This window comes from Neospora caninum, chromosome XII (genome assembly GCF_000208865.1).
Source record: "Neospora caninum Liverpool complete genome, chromosome XII".
Lineage (NCBI taxonomy): Eukaryota > Apicomplexa > Conoidasida > Eucoccidiorida > Sarcocystidae > Neospora > Neospora caninum.
In genome coordinates, this window is record NC_018398.1 from 5,836,229 (window position 1) to 5,860,434 (window position 24,206).

The following is a 24,206-nucleotide window of genomic DNA, read 5'->3' on the forward strand; positions in this document are numbered from 1 at the left end:
ATCACAGGCATAAAGGTGAGAGACAAAGCTAGTCTGTGGACCCCTTCAAACACTGCTCCCGCGCGCACACCGTGCGGTTGAGGGGAAACGGCATCGGATTGAGGGACCTGTGACTACCAAAAACTGGAGAAAGACGTAATTGCGGAGAAAAGTGAAGAACGCCTTTGGAATGGACGAAGGGGAAGTAGCTGTTTCCCTTGAGCATGCAAACACACTCATTTCGTCACCCTCAACCTCAGCTACTCTCGAAAGGAAAAAAAGATCGCTTCTCACAAACCAGCCGGCTCAACAGCAAGCGGTGACCCTCGCCTCCAAGGACCTGCAGAAAGGTGGTGTATGGCGTTCGGGGAAGGTTTGTTTATCTACCAAAAAGTCCGAGAACAGCACACGGAGGACAGCATTTTCTCTCCGATTCTTGTGGGGAAATTGAGCAGCGACACATGGAGAAAATCTTCTGCTGGCGGCACGTGGTAGGCGGAGACGTATATCCCGTCGAATTGCACGGCCTGTCCCCTCTGTCCAAGGAAACCTGATGCCATCTCGGCGGGAAAAGCCACACACGATCAAGCGGAAGAGGATCACGCAATGCTGTGGAAATTACGAACCATGGATGCAGGAAAGAATTTGACGGAGGTGGTTAACACCGTCAGAAACCCGCCAAGTCGCGATTTATATAGCCTTGATTGGTAACGGCACGATCCCCTGCCTGAAACTGGTCGTCGCTCCCTCGCGTCACAGGTCTGTGGATATATTGGTACCTTTCTCTTCCACCACACTTCGGGGGACGGCCAGGAAATACGAATCTGAGAGCAAGGGAGAACCTATCAAGAGTCAGTTTGGAATGAATCGCCTTACCAAATGAAAGCACAGCCGAACTCCCCCTCTGGATTTCTTCTCTTTTATATCCCCAATTTAAGAGCTGAGTAGCTGTTTCGATTCCGGCGCCTCGCCGTATTGTTCTGTGCAACTGACAGTGGAATGTGCCCTGGTTTCAAGTGCACTGAAGCAAAAGGTGTCCCGTACGTCGTGGGTTCGCTTTGCTGGCCAGAAACTGGGGAGAGTACGTGGTTATTTCGTCCTAGTACCCCGAGACAAGCGAGCAGGCTGGTTTCCTCGAGAATCGTCGTTGACGTGAAGGATCAAATCACCCTTGAGGGACTCAACAGGCAAAAAATAATGAATAGAGGGTGGAGTGTGGCTGCTCAGCGTGTTCACTCATAGGCTCCCCATTTTGTGTTTTCTCTCTTACGAGCGACTGCGGATCACAAGTGTCGTGGTGTAATCCTTTCGAGGCACCAGGGGCTAAACTATGCGATGGTGCCACAACCGGTTCCGGCTCGTAGCGTGTGTACTCATTCCCTAAACTAGAGTCATTTCCATAAATTGTCCCCAACTGTATCCGGGGCCGAAGGAACGGTCACATGAAGAAATCAACGGAGTCCTCCCGAATCATCTCGTGGCACATCTGGATGACCCGTCAAGCCAACGCCCCTAAATCGGATTTTCGGTTCTCCTTTAATAGCCTACCTCTCAGCGTCAGTGTTCAATATATGAAAAAAAACATATGAGTGAAGTTTTCTTCCTCAGAATAAACTCGCGCACTCGTAAGGTACTTCGTTGTAAAGCCCCAGTGTCGGGTACTAAGTGTAAAAAATTAGTGTCAGCCAATTACAGGAGGCTAAAAATCTGTTCTCATTAGTTTTCAGCAGCATAAGAGTGTTTCTAGTTGTGTCTTTCGGACGTTTTGCATTCGATGTATCTCCACCATTTGGAGGAACGGAATACGAATCTAGTGGCGCATACGAGGTCAAGTAGCTGTGGTTCTGGTATGCTAGTTGTTCATCCTCCATTCATAAGTGTTTGACGGTATCGTTGAAACTATCGCCTGGTCGTTTTTCGATTTTTGACAGAGTTTAGCAATCTAGTGTTCGGCAGTCGGAACAGCATGGCGAATCGCCAGTTGTCCAGGGTGTTCACTGTGACAACAAGCACGGGGGCAAAGTTACGTCAAGCATAAAGGAAAAGAGCCTATGATATATTAATTTAATGTACCGTGGAAAATGCTGAGTAGAGCTGTCTCACCGTAACAGCACGGCCTAGTGCGACCAGTACCAAGTCTTGGTATTCGCACGATCTATTGCGGGCCACCAGCACGTTTTACTTCTTGTCAACCTTCAGGAATGGAGAGATCACCCTTCGCACAGTACACTCAATAGAAGAACCGATCCATTCCATGATTATATCGACTGCCGTATTGACGGTGCTCGTACTCATGCCTTGACGGTCGTTGATGAATTCCGGTGTGGTCTCCTGTGTGGATGGAAGGGAAATATTCATGATCCCGTTGGTCCTGAAGATCTCTTCCGCCGGCATGCTCTCTGTCGCCATAGAAGTACATAGATGCCATGATATCTGCAGCTTCATATGGTGCCATTGAAAGTGGTACGTACTGGTAGTATGGAAGGGGGAAGAAGGCGTTTCCACTATAGTACTGGGAGGCTAATGAAGCCGCAAGGTAATCTCTTACGGGATCATAGCGGTCACCTCGATAATAAGGATACGACGAGTGTCTTGACGACGACGAGGCAGAGCCACGTCTGTTTGAACTGCGTGAACGCCGTGTTTCCTCATTTTCGCTTTCGTGCCCCTCCGAAGTCGCGGATATTGTCCCTGATGGTTGTGATTGTTGTGAGGCAGGAGCGGCCTCCTGGCCTACAGAGAGATTGGCCCCTTTCGTGCCATCTTCCTGTGTCTGCTTCTGCGGCTGTCCTGCCAATTTTCCATCTCCAGAGGGAGGGATCTCTTCATTCGTCAGGTGATCCGACTTTCGTTGTCTTGCAGTGGATGCTTTCTTCTCTGTCTGCAACTCCCCATCCAGGGGCAAGAGAAAGTAGAATAATGGGACTGGCTGCCAGAGACTTGCCAGAACAGATTGCATGACTTCGAGAGACGCTGGGAAGGGGAGAGTTGTGTACACAGGCGACCGTAGAGACATGTCTTTAGGAGCCAAAAAGCTTCTGCCAGAGCTTCTTCTACGTTGGTCTTTCTCAGTTGAAACGCTGTTCCTCTTTTCCTTCATCGTGTGCGTTTCATTGCCGTCAGAATCTGTGTGAGTTCTTGACGAAACTGAAGAGGCACAAGGCTGTTCGAGCCCTGCAATCGTCGTTGGATCCTCCCCTACACCCGACCGGGATTTGTCATCCGATAAACCCATCTCGTCATTGGAAGCCGAAGGAACGGTGTCTTCTTGTTCACTAGTTCTCTTCACGGGCACGACCTCTATCGCCATCTTCTCAGTATTTGAAAAATGTGGAGATTTCTCACCAGAAGCATCATCCTCTGCCGCTGTACACCTGAGAATCACTGCTTGTCCCACAAGCAAAAGAAAACAAAGTTTCGTGAACATACGAGCGCTCATGTTTCCGACCGAGTGCCGAATGAACAAGAAAATGAGGATGAGTGTGCGGAAATCGGACACGTGTGTAAGAGGAAGTTGTCAACTGTTTGAGTGGCGCCTTTATTTTGACAAAATTTTGTCACCTACTTGGGGAAAGTCAAAAATGGGAAACACTACAGTATGCTCCGTCTGGAGTGAAGCCAAATGAGGAGTAAATTATGATGGAAAAAGCTTTTTTGAACGAGTCAATATAGGCGAGAAAACAGGCTACCAGACGGCGGCTTCCCGCACAGATGCTTCAAAGGAGGGAGCCGCGCGAACGTGGTGGTAGACCGTACAAAGGAACGCGCGATGTCAGGGTGGAGGTATGCTTCCGACCATGCCGTCCATGCCTTCGCGGTGTGCAATCGAGGGAAGATCCAGCAAATCATGCGTGCCCATCATTCGACCTTTGCTACACACAGCCTTACTGACATGGTCGCTCTTTTTCCAATTGAAAAATTCGCAGTGGGAAAAGCGTTAAGTCAGGAATTACAAGACTCGTCCTCGACATCCCGGCAGCGCACATCTCATAGCAATAACGCCTATTGCACTAGAATATGCACATAATCTACATGGGAAACGGTGGTGTGACACCGGATTTGTTTGAGGAAGACAACGTCCTATACTGGTCTCGTGAAACACACTCGATACTGCGATATCTACAGTGCGACAGAAACATCTGTCGACTGCGCGACGAGGGACCAGCAGTGACCCCAATTCGATACATGTATGAACCGAGACAAAATACTCCCATTGAAGGGTCATCTGGAAATTTACCACCTCGTAAGTTTATGCGCTCGGACTGGGTCATTTCGCAAACTGAGAAGTAGGAGTGGTCCCCTTTGTCGAACGAAGTCTCCCCAGTCGCGCAGCCGGGAAATGGCTGCTGAAATTTTGTCTGTCAACGCTGGAAAGAACCGCAATCTTTTCCCAGTGGCTCTGTAGGAAGAACGTCGGCGTGCACAACGCTTAGACTTGAGCGGCTTAATGCCAATCAAGCATGCGAGTTTGAGGTTTTCAGGAAAATTATGTGGAAGAAGAGGCTGGATATAACTACCCAAGTACATAATATACCATCCCAGCTGTAGGGGTTAAACTATAGAAGAGTCGAGTATTTCCGTACAAGCCAAGCCCAAAACGCGTTTGTGCGCCGATATGAAGAACATGGCGTCTGTTATTCTTTGTGTACTGTCGAGTTTCCCTAAAAGGGCACTTTCCAGTCGTCAACGGTGCTTATCCGATCATGCACGCGCACTCGTTCTCAACTCACATCTGGTTCTCTGACCTTCATGGAAACTTGGGAGGTTACCGTTTCCCCGAACCTCCCTCGCTAGTGATGACTCGAGTTGAACCGTGACTGCTGTCTATCCTTCGTCGAGGAAATAGCAAGATGATACCACAATGGTCCCTGCAGGATACCGAAAACAATACAGGCAGATAAGTGTGCGTTAGAGAGGCGCGATTGGATTTTTTCACAGCTGCAGTTGCCGTTAACATCGATAAATCATAACCTGCGTCAAGTTACCCGATGTGTTCGATGCCGTTAACTGCGGCACCCGTTGAAACGAAGAATTCCTCCCCTCAAGGACAAAGCTTGACGGCACTACCCACCCAACAACTGTTGTCGGCTTGCCGTGTAAACGGCCCACTCTTGTCAAGACGCACACATGGGTGGGAACAGTAAATTTAGTATTGCAACAGCTGAATTATTATAGAGTCCAGAACTATGCCTCTTGCAATCGCATATATAAATGCACGGGGAACGACGGATGCTCCGATTATCCCCCAGCGTAGAGGCGCATGAGCTCCCCTGTTTCCGTGGCCAGCTAACACGAGAAATCACAACCCAGCAAAAAAACGCAGGAGGTGGACGACACCCCCAGTGAAATGGTAGGGTCGGACACTCCAGTAGTTGACAACAAGGTCTCTGCGGGAAAGTTTCGGTTTCCTCACGACGCTGGCTTGTTTGCTGCTGCAGTCTCTACACTGGGGATAAAACCGTTGAGGCAAGTACCGAGTTCCCCCCATTGCGCGGCTAAACATGCCATAGAAGTGACCCAGCCACGTCTGGCTGAACATGACGACGACTCGCTTTGGTGGCTGATGATCGGCAATCCATTCTTCGACGTTTCGCCGCTTGCCACAAGTGTGACATCCGAACGTCTCTCCAAGCTTCTTTATGAAGCGTCTCTCCTCAACCGACGCATAGTCGATGCCAGCACGGAGAGACAGGTGGCTCTGGTGGAAGGCTCCAGGCGCTAGCAGGCAGCTAGGAGAGAGTCGGAAAAATCTCCCTCCCAGCAGCCAGAAGATAGTACTTCCCAGAAGACCTTCCTTCAATCCAACTTTCAACATATAGTCTGACCATTCCTTGAACCTTTCCGAGCCGTTTCTTAAGCTGGGTGATGGTAGAACGGCTGCCGAAACCTCATTCTTCCCGCTGGCAAGGGCATCAGCAGTGAATCCCAACTTGGCTACTGCAGCCCTCCCCACGGATGCAAAGTTCAGCTGATCTCGTGGCGGGGTTACTCCACAAAGTTGGAACGCGCAGCGAATCGTTGCTGCTGCCGCTGCAGCGACGTTACTGGCTACGAAGACTGTGGTGATGCCGAAGATCTTACACGATTTCGACGCACAAGAGATACCTAAGCTTTTCTGGAGCAAAACTGAGGACGCACATGTGCACCAGAATGCGGCAGCGCTCCCTGCACATTCTGTCACAACTTCCGCTGCAGTCCTCGACGACAAAGATTTTATCATTTCTTGCAGCGGGGATTGTGGTGCTCTATCAAAACTAGCGACAAGCTGAGACGGTGTCGAGGCCATTGCGCGGAACCAGGTTTGCAAAGATTCTTGAAGAAATCTCACAACTGGCCTCCATACCAACACACTCGCAAGAGGACCTGTGCTGCCACAGACGTTTTTCCTTCGTTCTCTCTGTCGCCAACCCGCGACGCCAAACCCGTCATGCCTCCACACGTGAGGCCTTGAGCTGTGCCGTGGTTCACGCTCAGGAAGGAAGCTGTTGAAACTGAAATTCAGTGGTTTCACCTCCTGCTCTAACCATATCGGGTCCTTTGAAAAGATAGGAAGCAAGAAAGAGGCAGAATGGTTCCTTTCCTTTCTTCCTCGCAGTCCGCTTCTGTCCAGGAGATAGCTGCCTGCAGGCGATGTCTTCCTGATTGACGACGGCCCACACAGCGGTCGGGCGCCTACAGCCGCCCGCCCTTCTGAAACTCCTATTTTAGAAGGGGCTAGGAAAATAGCAACAATCATAAAAAGAGAGAAGAAAAGGTAAGCCCTTCGCGACGAACTAGCCCGGTAAAACGCAACAGATGGGCAGTACGAGCACCGGTGTCGGCGAGCTCCAGTCTTCGAAAAAGGGCCAAGTTTGCTGTAAAAAGGGGGCTGTGAGCTACCAAGAGGCATTGCGAATATTGGCACAAGCGTTTGCAGGCGACAAGTGCGCGTGTGCATTCTGTCACAGATTCAGCGTCTTCATTTTGAAGATAAACCGGCTAAAACAGGCAGAGAAGGCGCATGCAAGCGTTTTGTGTTAGCCACGGGCCCCAGGACCAGCAAGTTTCAACGGATAATGGGGTCTTGTAGAACACGCACGCTTACAAAAAGATGGAAGTACGGAAGAGAGGGAACTCGTTTACAAAGCATCGGAATCCGCGGTGTGTAGACGAAGAGGGGACAGATACCCGAGCCAGACTTGCAATTTTACGAGACGATCGTCTCCTGCACTGTGATAACAACTTCACATACACCGCACCTATCGACCAGCGCGAAATCGACGAAGGTGGATTCTGTTGTCGGAAACTACGGGTTTTCGTGTAAAGAGAAGGCTGAAAGCTAGCAACGTGTGGAAACCTCGCAGCCCGAGCTACTGAGTGTGGCTGCATGCATTGTTTTCCAGTCACGTGTGTCTTGACCAACGCAACTGGTGCCGGCGCCTGGCTCCCGTCTATGGCACAATTTCCCCGCTTGCATGCTAGCTATCGCTTCAAGGAATTGTAACCAGGCCCAGGATCATGAGTTCCTCCATTGCCGCTCGCAAGTTGAGGCACACTCCAACCGAGGATTCGTATTTAAATTCGTGTTTGTGCATCGTTCGGACCGAGTTATCTTTTTTTGCGGGGCACCCTTTCTGCTCCGCGAATTGCCTCTGTACTGCACGCACGTGACCAGCAGAGCACAGCGCGTAAAGCTTTTCTGTGCTAGTTGCATACCCTTCATTTCTTTAAAACGTACCTCCTTCGAGTCGCAAAGACAATAACTCTGAGTGGCACAGAGACAAGTTGTTTCGTCGTAGACTTTTTGAGTGCGGAACGCCCTCCCCCATCATGTCATCTCACTTGCTCGGCACGTGCAAAAGTGTTTTCACTCAGATTTCGCCCTGCGAAAGAGATTCGATGGAAGGAGAAATTTGGGGGACGCGTTCAGCGTATTTTCTCGCCAAACATCCAACAGTATGGACATCAACGAAGCCCAGAAGTGATGGTGAAGATCGGTAGTCCGTTGTGGAAACAGTGCAAGACAGAGGCCCCGTTCCGTGATTCGGCCCGCACTAATCGCCTTGCGGTCAGCCCTTGCGTTACGGCTACTGGCAAGAACGTCGACAAAAACTAGGAAAGGTGCACTTGAGGAGAGAGGTCACCAGGCTGCAAGTTTCACCGTTTTTGTGACAATGGATCACAGACTTCTCGACTACGAGCAGGAGTTCCTCAACTCCTACGCTCTCCTCAAGTCTGGGTGTACAACGCTTCGAACCGAGGAGAGAAGTACGCAAAAATGAGACGCCTGTGGGCCGTAGTCCGCCTTAACAGATGCATTATTTGTTGGTCGTGTTTGGCTCCATCCGCTCGTTAGCATTCCCGTTGGAATTCGAGGTTCGCAGCTATGGAAGTAACAACTGAACTGGAGATTCAACAAAATCACAGGCCGAGCGGCATTTTCCGCTTTCTTTCAGAAGTTGGCATGCCAATTCAGCGTGGATGACGAGCGTTTTCTTACCTGCTGTTTGTCTTCGCCGGCAGCAGGTGCGGAAAGACGCCGGGAAATCTCTAGATGTGTCAAATATCTCCAGCAAGCAGAATCCGCAGTAAGCTTTTTGAATCCACCTGCTGCCGAGAAGCGCCGGATGAGGTAGGGCGTTCTACCCTTTTAGGCCATTTACATGGACTAAATTCTGAAATGTGAATTCCACACATCTATCTCCGCTGGGGAACGAGGGGGCTTTCGTTGCCGTATGGCACGGAGGCAGTGTCCGCTCTCCTATGAGTGGCAAATCATTCTCCGGCCATTGGTGCTCGCAACACTTGTGCCCTGTGTGCGTTTGCCACACTGTCTTCATAGCTTCGCCAGTTTGAACTCGAAGTTCGCATGCCACCGGCGGATGGGTTTGCTAATGAGGAGTATTCGCTCAAATCGAGAGTGAGTAGGCTTGCCTATGTGATCACGTCGCACGTATGCTGCGTGCAGTAGAATTCAGATAGCCACGCCGCGTTGCTTCCTGTTTCGTGTGCGTTGTTTCCTGAGGAACCTGAGTTTGAACCGGCTCCACCAGATTGAGCGTCACCTACTGACCATCGCGGAAATGGATGGTGCTTGCACCGAAGTTGCAACACAGTTGACAGGTAAAGGGAAGGCAGTTGCTTTCTGTGTCGTTGTGGGTTTCTTACAGGCAGACAATTACCGGAAGGAACTTAGAGAGGCGGCACAAGAGTTTCGCGACATCCGTGTCCAGATCGAACGGCTAATGCTGCTGGTCGACGACGGTAAAGCCATGTGTCCAAACCTGCAAACGCTCCTCCAACTGCCCCGAAAGTGAGCCGGAAATTTCCTTCAGCTTCTGTGCTTCGTGTTTGCAGGCGTTACCGTAACTGGAGCCTCGTCGCAGCAGCGTATGCGCTTGCTCACAGCCACAGAGTCTGCGCACAAGGGCGTACAGGTGCTAGACGTAAGCCCCCCGACGCCGGGACGATCCTTCTGTACTAGTGTGCCCGTCCTTTTCATTCAACGTTATGCGCTCGATTTTTCATTCTACCACATCGCACTTGTTCCCGACATAACACTACGAGCAATAGCTCGTGGGCCTCTTGCGTCCACACAGTGCTCCTTCCACCGATGCATCTTGTGCATAAGGAGGGCGCGACTGGTGTCCTCTTTCACATGGGAAAACGACGCTCTCGCATCGTGCATGAGAACTGGCAATCGCGAGCTGCGTACATATTCCATATGGCCTGTCAATTATCAGACAGTTGTACAAGCGTAGATGCCGGAACTCAGCACGATAGTTCGCTACCAGCTGTTCAGTGCAAAGGTGAAATAATTTTTACCGTCTTGTTATTTTGTGTTGTATTCAGGGCTCGAGAGTGCTGGCGCTTGAGACGGAAGTCCTCGGGGCCAATATAATGACCGAACTTCGCGGGCAAAGAGAGACACTCGAACGCACTAGCGCCAATGTGAGACGGGTCGCTCTGGAGATTCCAAGCAGTAGCAGTGTTCGTTGCGGTGCGCTGAAGTGAACCACTTGTTTTGTTGTGTGAGCTCTTTCAGATGGGCAGAGTTCATGACGGTCTTCGAGAGGCAACAGCAACCATCCAGCGAATTGTGAGTTTCACGCACGGATTCAGCAGCCGCCGCAACCAGTCAGAATGCATTCTCTGTTGTATATTCTGCCTCAACAGGTCTACGTTTTCTGGATGTGTGTATGATCGCCGCAGGTTAGAGCAGCTCTCCAACGCAAGGTTTTTATTTACGGTCTGGTTATCCTTATGCTACTGACTCTGACCTTCATTTCTGTCCGGAAAGTCCTCCCTTCTCAATTTTTCCATAGCAAGGATATCGACAATTCTGAGCCGTCAAGCTTGCGTGTACAAGGCAAGGGAGCCCCTGATACGGGTGCTGGCCCTACTTTTACGGCATCTGCCTCTAGTATCAGTCCCTTACTGGCAGGCCACCATGGAATTGAAAGGGAAGACGACCCGCGTTCCCGAGGTGGCGGCTAAGTATCGCCACATCCGTCCGGGCAGCTGTAGAGCAGTCTTGCTATCATGACACCATAACTGGATGAGCGCGCGCCAGCATTTCTCGCTCTTTGCTCCCGTTTGTAAAGAATTCTCAGGTAATTTCTGTAGTATGCCCGTTGCTTCTCTGGTCGCTGTTACAAAAAAATTGATGCCAAGTATGTCACCCAAAGGTAGCTACTGCAGAAAGGTGACAGCATTGTCATCGTGTTGTCACGTTAATTGATTTGCCATTCCCATCCTCCGTGACCGGTGTAGAGCTCATGTCTACCATACTAACATGCACTCCGCTTGGATGACAAGTGGTGCAGCGACAACTAGTAGATAATCAAGCGGACACGACCGGACAGACATCTGGTATGGGCCGGGGCGTGCCGACATTTGAGTAAAGATGGTTGGAAGGCAAGCTTGGCGCTCCCGGCCATGAATCATACACAGGTGCTTTCGCAGTCACAACGTGTGGATCTTTTGCGGAAGTTGTGCAGCTCGGTGCTGAATATATACACAGTTTCACCCCCGTTAGGCATCAACGTTTCGAAGCAGCACAATGTTCTGACTTTAGTTGACACTTTGGAAGTGCCGCTCTTGCGTGAAAGTCACCTCCCGTCAGATGCTACTGCTGGGTGGTCTCGGAGAACGTTAAAACTGAGACAGTCTCGGAGAACGTTAAAAGTGAGACAGCCTCGGAGAACGTTAAAAGTGAGACAGTCTCTAGAGTGTCCCCGGTTTACTCATCCATTTCGCCTGCAAGCGCATACAACAGTAGCGACTGAAGTTCTTCGAGCAAGTTAAATGCCCCTTACCGATCGCCTTGAAGCCAACTGCCCAAAGAATGAACAGAACAGAGAGAAGAGTTAGCGTAGGAACGTTGAAAGAAAAAAAGTTCGAAACAGAAAAAAAGGGGACTGAACCAGTGGACATCAGGCTGTCGGTGGCAGGCTGGACGGGTGTTCGTCTGCTTCTTACCAGGATCGAGAGCGACGAAACTCCCTATGTTTCCGTAGATGGCAACAACCTGATACACGTGCGGAATCACCGATTGCAAGTGCGCTGATCCTATGCATGCTCTGTTACATTTGTGAGGAAGGACAATCCTGCAACTGCACAGTACGAACAACAGAACCCAACTACCAAATCCTGGGTTTTCCTTGCATCGGCTTCTTCAGACGTTATAAAGAAAAAAATTCCTGTCGAAACTGAGCCAAGCCACAGAATATAAAGGAGTCCGGCGATAACAGGATTTCCTGTTAGCATGCCCGCGATGCCAAAGTGCCCTGGGAGGAACCTGGGAGTGTGGACAGGAAAATACCTACAGGTGAAAGCGTTTCTGTTCGGCATGGACGTACCCGGATATGAGGCAGTACAACAAATTCGCACAAAGAAGACAGAAAGCATGGCAGGCGACGAACCACCCGAAAGGCTCCTGATATTCCAAGAACGAAGTTGTACAAAGTAAGCGACTTATGGTGCCCAGTAGTCAAAAAGTAAATACCTTCTCCATCCCTCTCAATAACGTGGTCGCTTTTCCCCACCGGTCAAGCCATTTCAGTGACTGGATCGACCGCAGAGCGAAAAGTGCGCCTGCAAGGCCCATTGAGAAAGCCAAAACGACCCCCAGCAGAGAAGGTACAGGGAAAACTGTGGGTAAGGTATTCCGGTACTGTTCACACTTTGTCACTGTCTCAAACACTACCGTACCATTGATGAAGAGAATGAAGCCGAGAGACAAGTAAATGTAGAAAGTAAAGGCACGAAGATATTGTCTAATATAGTGGGCTGTCTTCCTGATAGTACAGCGACGTTATCATCGGACGATCCATTACCATCTGGACTGATAGTCTTACGCATATTTTAAACCGAATATCGCCCCCGGTACCTGATGTAGATGGCCCTACTCTACAGAATCGTGTCCTGCGTCGTTGGTGTGGCCGAACTCACTAGAGCTATGTGCACTATGGACTGCGGAATGACGTAAATGAAGGACTGGTATTGTGCGGGAACCTCCTCGAACGATTGTATCTCAACACCCTTGAGTTCACTTGCTTGATGCACGGGGTGCGCACGCTGACACCCAAAATAAAGTCGTTCTGGCCTATTATCATGAGATTGTCACGGGGCTCACTGGCACTTCTCCAATGCCTAGCTCAGCCTTTGCTTGAGCCTAAAGGTTGCGAGGGATGACGTAACTTAAGGCGCACTGTCGTGCATTCTAGAGGGATTACCACCCGTAGTTGCGCTTGCCTATAACCCTCGATCGACGAGTTGTCAATCCCTGAGTCGTAGGGCTTTGGCTGAGAACGCAGATTATGAAATGCAAATGCGGTGCTGCCTGGGCCTGAGAACGACCGTACCATGCGTGTCAACGGCCATCCCTGTAGGGCGCTGAGGCCGTCCTCAATTTTCGGTGGTCGGGGGAGGATGTACACTTCGCGTGGATCCCTATCAAGCAATCATGCCCGGTTTGTAAGACAGAAACCCTCTGCTCCAGCGTTGAAACCTTACACGTTCAGATGATCCATGGTTACGAGCGTTGACAGCTTCAGCCCTGCTTTTTGAGCTAGGTAAGCCGCGAGTTCCCCTGGGTTAAACTCAAGTCTCTGGTCGGCAGCACCCCCAACCGCTGCCCATAAAAAAACGAGGACACAGGCACTTTTCCACATCTTGCTAGGGAGACGGCACAGACGAAAAATCAGGAAGAGACCAAATGCCTAGCGGGCCACTCCTGTACAGCCAGTTCAGCTGATGTCAGGATTATCCCGTTTCTTGCTGGTGCTAGTGTACGTCCACCTGTGAATTTACCAGACCATACAGTGTGTTGCATGAGTTTATGGTTGCGGTTGTGCTCCGAACAGTGAATAGGATTCTAGCTTTTGTCGACCGTGTACGGCTGAAAAAGGTGCCTTCTTAATTCCGAAGTTCACTACATAAGGGCCCACGTTCTATTCGATGGCTTCCCTTCGTGTGGCTACCTTCCGGCATTGAATTGAGAGAGGCTCGTACTGTGCTGCCTCTCAATCGCTGTTCTGCGTATTTGTGTAGCAAAAGAGCTGGGTGTCAACAGGTGTTTCTTCATCGCTTTCTTTTCACATCCTAGGTCGCTCGCGACGCGTAATGTGCGTTCACGCGCGAGCAGTCGAAACAAGGCAGTTGATGGGGAACCACTGGCGGAACAAACCTTTTAATTGATTACGCTGACTTTAGTCCCGGTAAAACTAGAGTTCTACCGGTTCGTAACACCACTTCATATCGTACCTGAATGGTATTTTCTAGCATATTATGAAGTAGACTTTTAGGGATAATCTTATAAGTCAAAAGGGAAGCAACCCAGATCATTAACTAAGAAAAGAAAACGAAAATAGTCAACAGCTCAGTTGGAAGAGTATGTGGCTACGGAGTACAATGATGGGGGTTCAAATCCCTCTTGACTCTTTCTTATTAAGATACCTACAACTGAACGGACCGCAACAAACATCCAGGCAACTGCGATAGATTAATATATCTTGGATGGTTGTATATTAGCGGCTAAATGTCAACAAAACCTGCGGATTTCAGGTTTTCCATATAGTAAAGGTATGTTCGGAGATACTCTAAATATATTCCATGTAAATACATATTCTTCACCTTAAGTATCTGGGTCACAGGGCTCACAATGTTGCCACCAGCCGGCCATGCTATTCAAGGACGTGACAGTGTGGCCACGCTTCAATTTGTTCGTTGTGGGTAGACTACTCTAAGGCACTAATGGAAGTTCTTCTTGAGACTCAAATCCTACACCCGCTGGCAGCGACGTAACTTGGCCAACAGGAATGAGGGTCGGCGGTGGCACTGAATCGTGATGAGCCATCATACGGGTTTTCCATTCATTGTACAACACTGAAAAAGGGGTTCCAGAAGCTATCCAGGAACGTCTGTATGAGAAGCCAACGAAGCCTAATCCCTGACTCCATTGCCAGCACGAGCACAGATGCCGACAGAGTCCGGTACGTCGCCGCTGTGACGTGCCATCCACGAGGATAATCTACATCTGGTTTCCTTTTGCTAGAAATGAGTCCTTTATTTAGCTAGGCATCACGCTATTGGCGGAAACAAATGTGTATCCTTAGGGACTGCCGGTAGGGCTTATGCAAACCGGCAAGGTCGCTAACACACTTCGATAAGCTTGGTCACATGGTACGGTCTACAAGCTTTTCTACATAGGCCACGTTCACGTCCAGAGCTCTTTGCGCTGACCGATCTTTGCTGCCTGCCAGCATCCGAGTGAGCGCAGTATCTACGTCGGACCGCTAGAGCCCTGTATGAACGCTCACGGACGACAAAAGAATAACTATGTCGGGGCACCTCGGCACGGGCGTGTCTGCTGTAGCAAACTAGAGATGTGGCATCTTCCTGGTACCAATGAACCAGGTATATTTACAGTCCTACTACTAGAATTTTACAAAACAGATACTCCGCCACCGCCACAAAAGACGGTACGAGAGCCATGCATTTCTTCACAATAGGAATCGCACTGAAACGCCTTTTACCTGGTTCGCGTACCATGATGACATTTAGGGAGGAGCCACACTCAATAGTTCCTGCATATTTTTTTTATTCGATAGCCCAAGGACCGTCTCGCACCCTTCTCTTAACACCACCTAATTAAGAAAACACCTGAAAATGTATGAGCGCAGTCTACTCATACAGTATGGACGAAGTTTACAACTAATTCATTGTGTTTTCGCTACCTCATTTGTGGTAACTACAAGGCACCATTTTACGTCTTGATCACTTCCGCGGTTCCCGCGTCTACTAAGCGCGCTCTCAGTTGTGCACACGACCGCTGGTATGTTTCCTGTTCAAGCAACACGCACACATCAGAATCGACTCGCTGTTGACCTGTGCCTACCCGCTACCACACATCTGCGACCCTGTACTACGCAAGCGGCGGACGGCCGCCTTTCAAATGCTGGTATTTTCTCGACGAACTTACCTTGATCTTCTCTGTTATCCTAGTATCATTTTCCATTCGCTCCTCAATTAGGCCCCACATCTGTGCACAGACATTCAACGCCTCATCACATGTTTCAAAAGTATGCATGCTACGCAAAATGCAACAATAGTTACCATTCTCGGAAACCGAAACGCAACCGTTTCTTCCTGAGATTGTTTCCAAGGCTCACCACGTCATCCAACTCTTCGAGGTACATGCATCTTTTAGTGAGCTCATAGAGCTGCTCCTGCAGTGCCGCGATGCGTTTCTCTTGCACCTGGACAAGGCGGGTTGCTCGTTTGAGCGAGATAACCGTCGGGTCACTGTCGTGGATCGGTTGGATTGACTTTGGATTTTGACTATTTACCGCAAGATTTGAGGATCCTTCGCCGCTGTCAGAAACGTCATTTGGAAGGCTGACGACTCTTTCTGGGGAAACCTCTTCCACTCGTTTGTCGTATTCGCTCCCCATGAGCTGTTACGGTGCCCACACAGACAAGACCGACAACGTGTTTGCGCCTCGTAAGCATCTTCCCTCTGACACGGTCACCCTCTGTAGGCTGCTCACTTGTCTGATAGGAACTGGCGACTCCAGAAACGCTCTAAAAGAGACCCAATTTTTATAGACACAGACACATCATCCATGTCGTACAGTTAGGCTGCATCGTTTTTGTATGCTCCCTTATGATACTTCGTAATTTACCGAGATATGAATACGGAAAAACACCATTTCCATGGAGGTACCTTTGATGCTGTCATGAGGACAGAAATACTCCTGGTGAACCGTCGAAACCAGAGGAGGATCATTGTGCCTGCAATCGTGAACGATACTCTGGCGTATACACTTTCCATTGACATAACTGAGTGCACACACTTGTTCCGACACGCACAAATCCCAGTGCCTTCTGAAATGTGATATACCTGTGGAGATGAATCCGATAGCTCTTGGTTGGGAGAGGCTGTCTCCATCTGAAGGTCATCATGTTCCACAGCTTTGCTAGAAAGACCTTGTTCGTGAGGAGTCACTCCCAAATGAAGGTCGTCAGTCACGAACCACGAGAGCGCTGGTTGCAGGGTCCCTGCAGACATGCAGACACCCTTCCACGATATCAGCTGCCCTCAAATAACCGCACCACAAGAAACAGCCAAGTACGTTCACCCGGTGTCCAAGTTGCATAAAACGAATCTCCATCTTGATTTCGCAGAAACTGAAACTTTATATTTGCCAAAGCCACAAATGTGTCCGGAAGTGGAACAACACGCCGTCATTAGAAGGAGCTGCCGCTGAGCCAGCAAACCATCGAAGAAGTAACTTCGACGAGCCGAGCTTTCAGGGAGAAATTTATTCTTACTTTCGTTGTGGCTCATTTCTTCAAGTCCACCAACAATCGTCTCCATTTTGCGTCTGCTGTTCAACACTGCCCTGAGTTGCATTGAACAAACGAAAAAGGTCAGGTTTTTCTCGTCACTCAGTGAGTACTGTGTGTGACGTGTGTTTCCGTTCTTTTTCATCCCGTGTGTTTGTGCTTACTGCCTCAATATTTGATTTTCCTTCCTCATCTCTCGCACTTCCATGGCCATCTGGATAGGCACAAAACGACGCAAACAGAAGGTATGTTGGTAGGTGACATTACCTTTGTCAGCTTCTCTCGTGCTGTGTGTGCAACTGAATGCTCAGACTATCAAGATCTCCATACCTGCTTTACATCTTCGTACGTTTTCATGGCTCTTCGCAGCCCTGACGAGTTACGCAAGCCAGCGAACTCTTCTTCTTCTTCCAGGTGTCTCTCTATTCGAGAGCGGGTTTGATTCAATAAGGTCTTGAAAAATAACTCTGCCTTCAACTTCTTCCCGTGGGAGCCGATCTGACCATCGGATGTATCTCGACACTCGCTTATGGCATGGGCTTCGTGGCCGGTCTGTCCAAATGCTCGGCCATTTCCACGGTAAGACCTGGTTTTTTTAGCAGAGACTGCCACGCTAGTACGGTTCTCACGAAAATATGGTCCACAGTCACCTCCGTAGCTCTCATCTTCGTCGCCGTCGAGCATTTCGATGCCCTGTCTCCAGCCACGCGAAAAAGATGGGAGAGTATCCAAGTCTCGATGCAACCTTTCCTCCATGACGCTGCCGCGAACCTGCCGCTCTCTTCCTGCAGCACAAAACGGAGACATGCAGTGGTCAATCATACTACACGATATCGCAGTTCGTCGCCAGTCTGCATCAAGACGTGTGTGTGTGTGTCTTTTTGCCTCGTCAGACGTCGTTCAACGCAGCGTTGCCCTGTGGAGACATATCTGAGTTGTCCCTACCTTGTGAAAACTGCTGGGTGACACCGTCGATTGCCTGTTGGCGTCTCCGCCCTGCTGATGCCATGCCTTCTTGTGCCTCTTCGAGTGATCGGAGGGATCCTCGAAGCCTCGCACCGGTACATTGAGCAAGCTCCAGCTTCATAGTCCTATTCTTTACCTCGTCGCACTCTCTCGCTTCGCAGTCTGGTTGGAGCCGTCCAGTTTTACTGTCTCCGGAACGACTTGTAAAAACGCCTGTGTACGACCCTTCAGCCGGGTCTGTAGGTGACACAGGCCTCGTCCAACTTTCGGAGCGGCGCCCGACCAATTGTTCGTCGGCACTACCCGCGTCTTTCGTGTATAGCATGTAGTCCTCATTGCTGCCAGACACTGCACCTGCGATCTCCCGAACTGGGGCTTGCCGCCGTGTATACTGTCTGAGAGCTTCAAGGGCTATCTCCTCTTCTGCGCGGAGCTCATCGCCACCATAATTTTCAGCACTTGCGCTGGTGCTCCATGGAGACGAAAAAGCTTCACTTTCGGTGACCCGACCATCTCCCACTTTCCGGCCACGTATGGCGTCGCGATTGAACTTAGATTCCCTGCTCTCCCTAGGATGTTGGCTGCAGCTGCTCTGTCTCAATCTGTCATTTCGGCACATGCCTCCAAGGGGAACGTCTTCTGAACCTACCACGCCAGATGTTTCCAGGTCAGCTCCCTTTGAACACGATTCGTCCTGCGAGCTGAATTCTTCGGACAACCATTCTTCGAGATTGTCCAGATTCCTCAGCGGTGCTACTTTTCGACTATTTGAAGGGGTCTGCTTGCTAGTCTCCTGGATACTTCGTGGTTCCTGGTGCCGCGTAGGCTTCCGGTTCACGAGCACCCCATAAGCACCCAGTGCGCCAGAGTGACAATCTAATGCACCATCAGAAATATCGTTCCCATGTCCCACAGAATTCTTCGTACAAATGGCGTTTGCCCATCGTTGATCACGGTCATGGCACCCCGTATCGGATTTACCCCTGGATCTGTTCACTAAGAGCGTCCCGGCCTCCTGAACGAAAATAGAAACATGAACTCAATGCTCACCCTTGGCACGGCAATCCTGCTACGGCAACGTGTGCTCGAAGACATCAAGTGTCGAGCTGGGAAAGTAATTTTGCGGAGCGTGAGAACAGGAAGACAAGATAGCCAACTTCTCTTTCCATACCCTAGAGAATCCTTGTCTTACCTTCTCTACGTCTGCCGTTGCTTCTCCGTTGGCTGCAGAGCTACGCGGACAGAATGATTTCCCTGTACGCAAGATTTCCGGGGCCTTTTCATGATGCTCCGCCAAGTAGTGCATGTAGTCTCTTGACAGCGAGAACTTCTCTGCCAGCTCCGCCAAGATCTCCTCTTCCTTTTGAGCAACCCCCTGTTTTGCCAAGTCGATAAGATTCTCTTTGTGTTTCACCAGCGCAAGCAGTCTTGCTATCTGATCGAAATAAACACCACACAATTAACACCGGTTTCCTCACCCTGTCGGCACGAGGATTGCACCTTCGCTACAAGAAACTATGGACACCCCACAATGCCTTTCGAGCCTGGAAGCCAACCAGTAGATGATAACACACCCAACTGTACTTTTGGACGAAAAGAACCGCGTTTTTATAACCGTCCAGCGACTCGACAAGGAAGCGTTCGCCATCTGCCAGCATCGGAACCGTATTTTCAAGCACACAAACGTGTTATTCCAATTAAGTCAGTTCCCCAGATAATCAGCACTGTATCTATTGGGACAGAGAGCTCCTGGTGACTCCGTTTACCCTGCCACCAATGATTCTCGGGCTGGGTGTAAGACAGAGCGCGGTATGAAATAGTTCAGGTCGCGCGCCCTCAGCTTGTTCTCACTTCGGCGTCTTTCTCAGCCAGAAAGGGATGTTGGGCAGCGCCCACTGAGCTGTCCTTTGGCCGGGTAGTTGTGTCCCTCTCGACGTTGGCCTGGTCCTCAGTTGGCACAGCCCCCCCACCGGGGTTATCGACTGGCCGTGCCGTCTTCTGTCGGTCGCTAATGCCTTCCCTGGTAAACAACACACAGCTCACAGATAACCATGTTGCTTGCTTCTCGTCTTTTTGTGTGCAACAGATACTTGAATTTGCTTCTGGTCAATGACGGCACCAGCTTTCCTCACCAAGCTACGCACCAGAACTGCAAGGTCGCACAACGATTGATGGCAAGGTTACGGCACATCTTCGCTCTTCTCCAACACGTCTGAAAGGACACGGCGTAATAGCTACAACAACCAGACTGTACGGGCTCCAGCATTTGACTATAAGAGGATTTCAAACTCGACAGAGCAGTAACCGAAACTGTACCCAACCTCCACCGCTCTGCCTCCAGCCTGATACGTTGTTAAAGTTTACAGGACGCACTTGCTTTGAAGATCTTCGAACCACCTCAGTTTGTCTTGGAGCGGAGGGCAGATCACCGAAGTGTCGTCTCGCGTGCCCGGCTGAGTTTGACGCTCTGAGTCCAAATGGGTACCACATGAACGGAGAATGGTCGGCTGCACATGGGCACGCTAGAGCGTGTCCTATCCAAGAGGAATCTACCGGCACAGGATGAACCAATCGAAGAAAAGACTTTGGCGAAAGCAGGGAACCACGTCAGATGTTTCACGTTCTGATTTGCCTTTCAGCACTCGCTACGCTTCTACACTTACGGTCATCATCAGGCTCTTCGCTGTTTCCGGTTGACGTTTCTGCAGACGGTGAATGCTCGAGTTGATGATCATCCACACAGTCGGGAGAAGCTGCCTTACGCCTAGGCCCGGCCGAATCATCATCTGGGCCTTCGATGGAGATCGAATTCTCGTCGATATTTGAAAAAGACCGGTGTTCACTGCGGACACTGCTGGTCCCGCGGGAAGCCTGCTCAGGTTCCTGGGAGGATAACTTTGCTGATCTATCAGGGTGTTCAGGAAAAGTCGGACTTTCTTGTGTCTCACTGGACGAGGACAGACTACGGGGACCACAGGAGGGTCCTGATGCCCTCAAGCCTGCTTCTTGCCGTGCTGCTTCATTCCGAGCTTCTTGAGCCAGCCAAGATGCTGCGACATCAGAACTCGGAAGACTTGGTAGAGTTGGAAGCGGTTGCTCTTGACCTGTTGCTGCGAGTTTATCCATGAACTCTCGAGTCAAGTATGCGTTTTCCTCGCGGATCATCTCCAGCGTCTTCTCCTTCTTTTCGAGCTGGTTGCCAACAGCGCCTAGTGTGTCCATCCGATGTTTTAACAGGCCACTTAGTTTTGCAATCTGTGTCCACATGAACGTGTCACAGGCAACACCTGATGCTGAGGCCACTCGTACTCAACGCTGCATGGTGGACAAGGGCATAGAAAGATCGGTTCTAGCTGCTTGCGCCTGCTTGAAACCAGCGCAACAAGCAGGCGCGTACCTCACCGGATCCGAATTGTGCACCGTAGTGTGTGGCTTCAACCGCCCCTCATGTTGTTTGAGTAACTAGTCGATTCCTTCCCCCATGCAACTGCTAGCCAGCCACATGTTTCGCCAGCGAATCGGCATGCTGCTTCCGGACATGATGACGTCTTCCTCTATTTCCCTTTCCGTTCCCGCCGAAACATCCACAAAAACAAAACCTTACCTGTTCGTCTCGTTCACGCAGCGCCGTTTCAGACGGTGGATCACATCTCCGTGGGCTGACGTCTGTGCGGGTTGAACTGCGTGAAACGTAGTCGGAGCGCCGAGAACCAATCGAAGAAAACGATTTGATTAGTTCCGAACTCCGTTGTCTGAGAACGAAACAGTGCAAAACCCCAACAACGTTTCCATTATCCTCAGCACTACTCGCAAGTCACAGCCGACTGATCCGGTGACGACCTCAGATCGAAATCACCTCTATGTCAGATCTACACTTCACCGTACCGCAACAAAATCTCGTCACTGCATATTTGCACCAAATGCCGCGGACTCGCCTCATAGCCGCAGACATGGTCATGTGTTTCCATGCAGGGCAGCATCTGCAAAATTGTAGATGACCAGTGCGCTCCAAAAAACCTACTTGGAAATCTCCTCGAACATCTGGAGTTTCTCTTTCATCGACAGATATTCATAGCCATCTTGGTCGCCAGCTGAAACTGGCAAGGGAATCTTGTTAGCCGATCCACCTCTCTCTGTCCTGGGGACCGAGGAAGACCTTCCCAAAGGCGAGTTTCCATCCGCTTCTGTCGCGGCTTGCCCCTCTTCAGCCGTTGGGGGACAGGACAGAACAATATCGCTCCCGCTAGAATGCGCTCCATTTCCCAGACATTCATTTGTCACTGACGGGTTCCGCTTCTTTGCCGGGTCCATTAGTCCCCCCAACAGTCCCCCCCCCTCAAGCGGATGCAATTCGTTCGATTCTCCGGAGCCGCTGTGCTCTGTCATGGGCTGCTGTCCGCCTGCCTCTGTCGAGTTTCCATCAACAAGCGGATTCTGGTTGCCAGTCGGCGGATAACTGGAATTCGAGGTGTTCATTAGATTCCCGTCCTGAGAGGGACGTCGGTCCAGTGTTGGGGCGGAGCCCAATGTTGCATCCGTCTCCGCACAATTCTCCTCAGGCGCACCATTCTCAACCTCGTTCATGAGCAGCAAATCACTCGCTTGGTTCGGAGCGCCGCCGGAAGACTCAGAACTAGTTCTGCCGATTTCACCTCTGTCTGTGTCCCCGGCAGACTCCAGGATCCCGTCAACCGCGGTTGAATGGAACTCCTCTTCCGGCGCCTGTGACCTTCGGCTCGGTGACGACGAATCGCTGTCCGCGGATGGAGTGCAGCTCGACGGTTGTGGCTGCACTGTATTATCTGCCTCAGTCAACCCATTACATCCCTGAGATAAACCTTGGCCCAGCTGTGGAATGGAACCCAAGATTGCATCAATCTCCGCACAGTCCTCCTCAGGCGCATCATTCTCAACCTCGTTCATGAGCAGCAACTCACTCGCTTGGTTCGGAGCGCCACCGGAAGACTCAGAACTAGTTCTGCCGATTTCACCTCTGTCTGTGTCCCCGGCAGACTCCAGGATCCCGTCAACCGCGGTTGAATGGAACTCCTCTTCCGGCGCCTGTGACCTTCTTCGGTTCGGTGACGACGAATCGCTGTCCGCGGATGGAGTGCAGCTCGACGGTTGTGTTTGCAGCCGACTGCCGGTCGCTGTTTTAGCAGTAACGGAAGGCTTGCTTTCATTGGAGACATCTTCGGATGTCGCACGGTTGTTCGTTGCCGTCGGCCCTAAAGAACTAAGTAAATCGTCCATGGTGAAATAACTATCAAACCTAAGGGGCTAGAAAATCATGTCGACACCTCTCAGGAGTCACACGGTGGTTGCACGCCGCACGGTTACGACGCGGCTCTGAGCGTACCTCGCGCTAGCCAGTTGCGCGAAATGCAGAAGTCGCCGCAGCCTAGAAATAAGAATGAAGAAGATATTTTCGGTAGGGAAAGTTGGAGGTTACGTGAACTGAGGAATTGGCCAGTCCATGTCGCGCACGGAAATGCGTACACTCCTCAGAGTGATTGCTGGCCGCGGAACCATCCCCTGGAGGTCGAAATTGTCGCAATAGGAAATGAAAGTTTGACTGCGCCACGAAATGAAGTACCACACAAATAAAATCAAGGACTGACTAGTTACGGAGAGAGAACCGTCTCCAGTGGGAGGACTTTTGCTGTGGGTGCCAATATCTGCTGATCACACTCCTTTAGCAGCCGCTCGGGCTCGAGCCGCCTGTTCAGGAGCTGCCTCCTAACCGGACACCGAGGCGAGCTAAGACACGTGACCTTTGATGTCGGCGGTCGAGTCCTCCTTCGGGCTTCCTAGCTGCCCTCCTCTTCGGTAGTTTTCCTATAAAACATTCGAAAAAGGCGGACCTGGTGCACTTTTGGTTACGTAAGTTGCGCCGAGATATGGGTTTCTGCACGAACGTTCAGATGCAGAATCTAGTACGCGTCCGAACAGCGCTGGTTCTCGATTTGGCAGGCCCCAGTTGCAGGCCGTCGGCTTGGCCGCATGAGGGAAGAGGATGAGATTCTTTGCCACAAAACAGTCAGATGACTCCTGCATGTGAGGAACTGAGTCCCTCTGTGAATATTCCATCATTTCTCCAGTGAACGAGGTTTGCGTGAACCCTTACAGCTGTTCCAGTGACAACTACTCTCTAGGCTGCGGTCACCAATAAGCCAGGAAGGCATCTTACAAGAATGCATGCAGAGCGCAATATGGCGTCGCGGAGGCCCATCAGTTTGCTGTAGCTTCATTCCAGGCAGCGATGGCCGCCCTGTGTCAGAAAGTCCTACCTTCTTCCGAACCGAGTGGGGCAAATAGTAGATCTAGAGGATCCCGTTTCGAAGTAGATTTTCAGAAAATATTGGAAACTGTCTGATCAGGCACATTCCGACAGCAACAGTGGGGACGGGGCATACACGTTTTGGGCGTAT

At 50.6% G+C, this 24,206-nt stretch overlaps 6 protein-coding genes and 1 non-coding gene across 7 annotated transcripts; 2 read left to right on the plus strand and 5 right to left on the minus strand.

The window, feature by feature from the left end:
• Positions 1-2,209: 2,209 nt before the first annotated feature.
• On the minus strand, positions 2,210-3,418 carry NCLIV_067810 (conserved hypothetical protein; the record flags this gene model as incomplete). Its single annotated transcript, XM_003886333.1, has 1 exon — positions 2,210-3,418. The coding sequence occupies one exon, from the start codon at positions 3,416-3,418 to the stop codon at positions 2,210-2,212; it is 1,209 nt and encodes a 402-aa protein (XP_003886382.1).
• Positions 3,419-5,278: 1,860 nt separating this feature from the next.
• On the minus strand, positions 5,279-6,916 carry NCLIV_067820 (conserved hypothetical protein; the record flags this gene model as incomplete). The annotated part of the gene is made up of 1 exon (XM_003886334.1): positions 5,279-6,916. The coding sequence occupies one exon, from the start codon at positions 6,914-6,916 to the stop codon at positions 5,279-5,281; it is 1,638 nt and encodes a 545-aa protein (XP_003886383.1).
• Positions 6,917-8,132: 1,216 nt separating this feature from the next.
• Positions 8,133-10,455, plus strand: NCLIV_067830 (hypothetical protein; the record flags this gene model as incomplete). The annotated part of the gene is made up of 7 exons (XM_003886335.1): positions 8,133-8,226; positions 8,482-8,546; positions 8,801-8,878; positions 9,129-9,222; positions 9,316-9,404; positions 9,811-9,909; positions 10,171-10,455. 7 exons carry the CDS (start codon positions 8,133-8,135, stop codon positions 10,453-10,455), a joined length of 804 nt encoding a protein of 267 aa, XP_003886384.1.
• Positions 10,456-11,184: 729 nt separating this feature from the next.
• On the minus strand, positions 11,185-11,974 carry NCLIV_067840 (conserved hypothetical protein; the record flags this gene model as incomplete). The annotated part of the gene is made up of 5 exons (XM_003886336.1): positions 11,185-11,378; positions 11,440-11,488; positions 11,548-11,758; positions 11,820-11,896; positions 11,966-11,974. The coding sequence occupies 5 exons, from the start codon at positions 11,972-11,974 to the stop codon at positions 11,185-11,187; spliced, it is 540 nt and encodes a 179-aa protein (XP_003886385.1).
• Positions 11,975-12,369: 395 nt separating this feature from the next.
• NCLIV_067850 (conserved hypothetical protein) lies at positions 12,370-13,133 on the minus strand (the record flags this gene model as incomplete). Its single annotated transcript, XM_003886337.1, has 5 exons — positions 12,370-12,537; positions 12,596-12,634; positions 12,696-12,764; positions 12,825-12,912; positions 12,976-13,133. The coding sequence occupies 5 exons, from the start codon at positions 13,131-13,133 to the stop codon at positions 12,370-12,372; spliced, it is 522 nt and encodes a 173-aa protein (XP_003886386.1).
• Positions 13,134-13,829: 696 nt separating this feature from the next.
• On the plus strand, positions 13,830-13,902 carry NCLIV_t140015. The gene has a single exon. It is a non-coding gene; the product is annotated as a tRNA-Arg (tRNA).
• Positions 13,903-15,226: 1,324 nt separating this feature from the next.
• NCLIV_067860 (conserved hypothetical protein) lies at positions 15,227-23,028 on the minus strand (the record flags this gene model as incomplete). The annotated part of the gene is made up of 14 exons (XM_003886338.1): positions 15,227-15,304; positions 15,443-15,502; positions 15,633-15,917; positions 16,364-16,521; positions 16,795-16,865; positions 16,974-17,023; positions 17,140-17,594; positions 17,755-18,790; positions 18,968-19,210; positions 19,627-19,795; positions 20,140-20,242; positions 20,439-21,030; positions 21,380-21,527; positions 21,797-23,028. 14 exons carry the CDS (start codon positions 23,026-23,028, stop codon positions 15,227-15,229), a joined length of 4,680 nt encoding a protein of 1,559 aa, XP_003886387.1.
• Between the last annotated feature and the right edge of the window lie 1,178 nt (positions 23,029-24,206).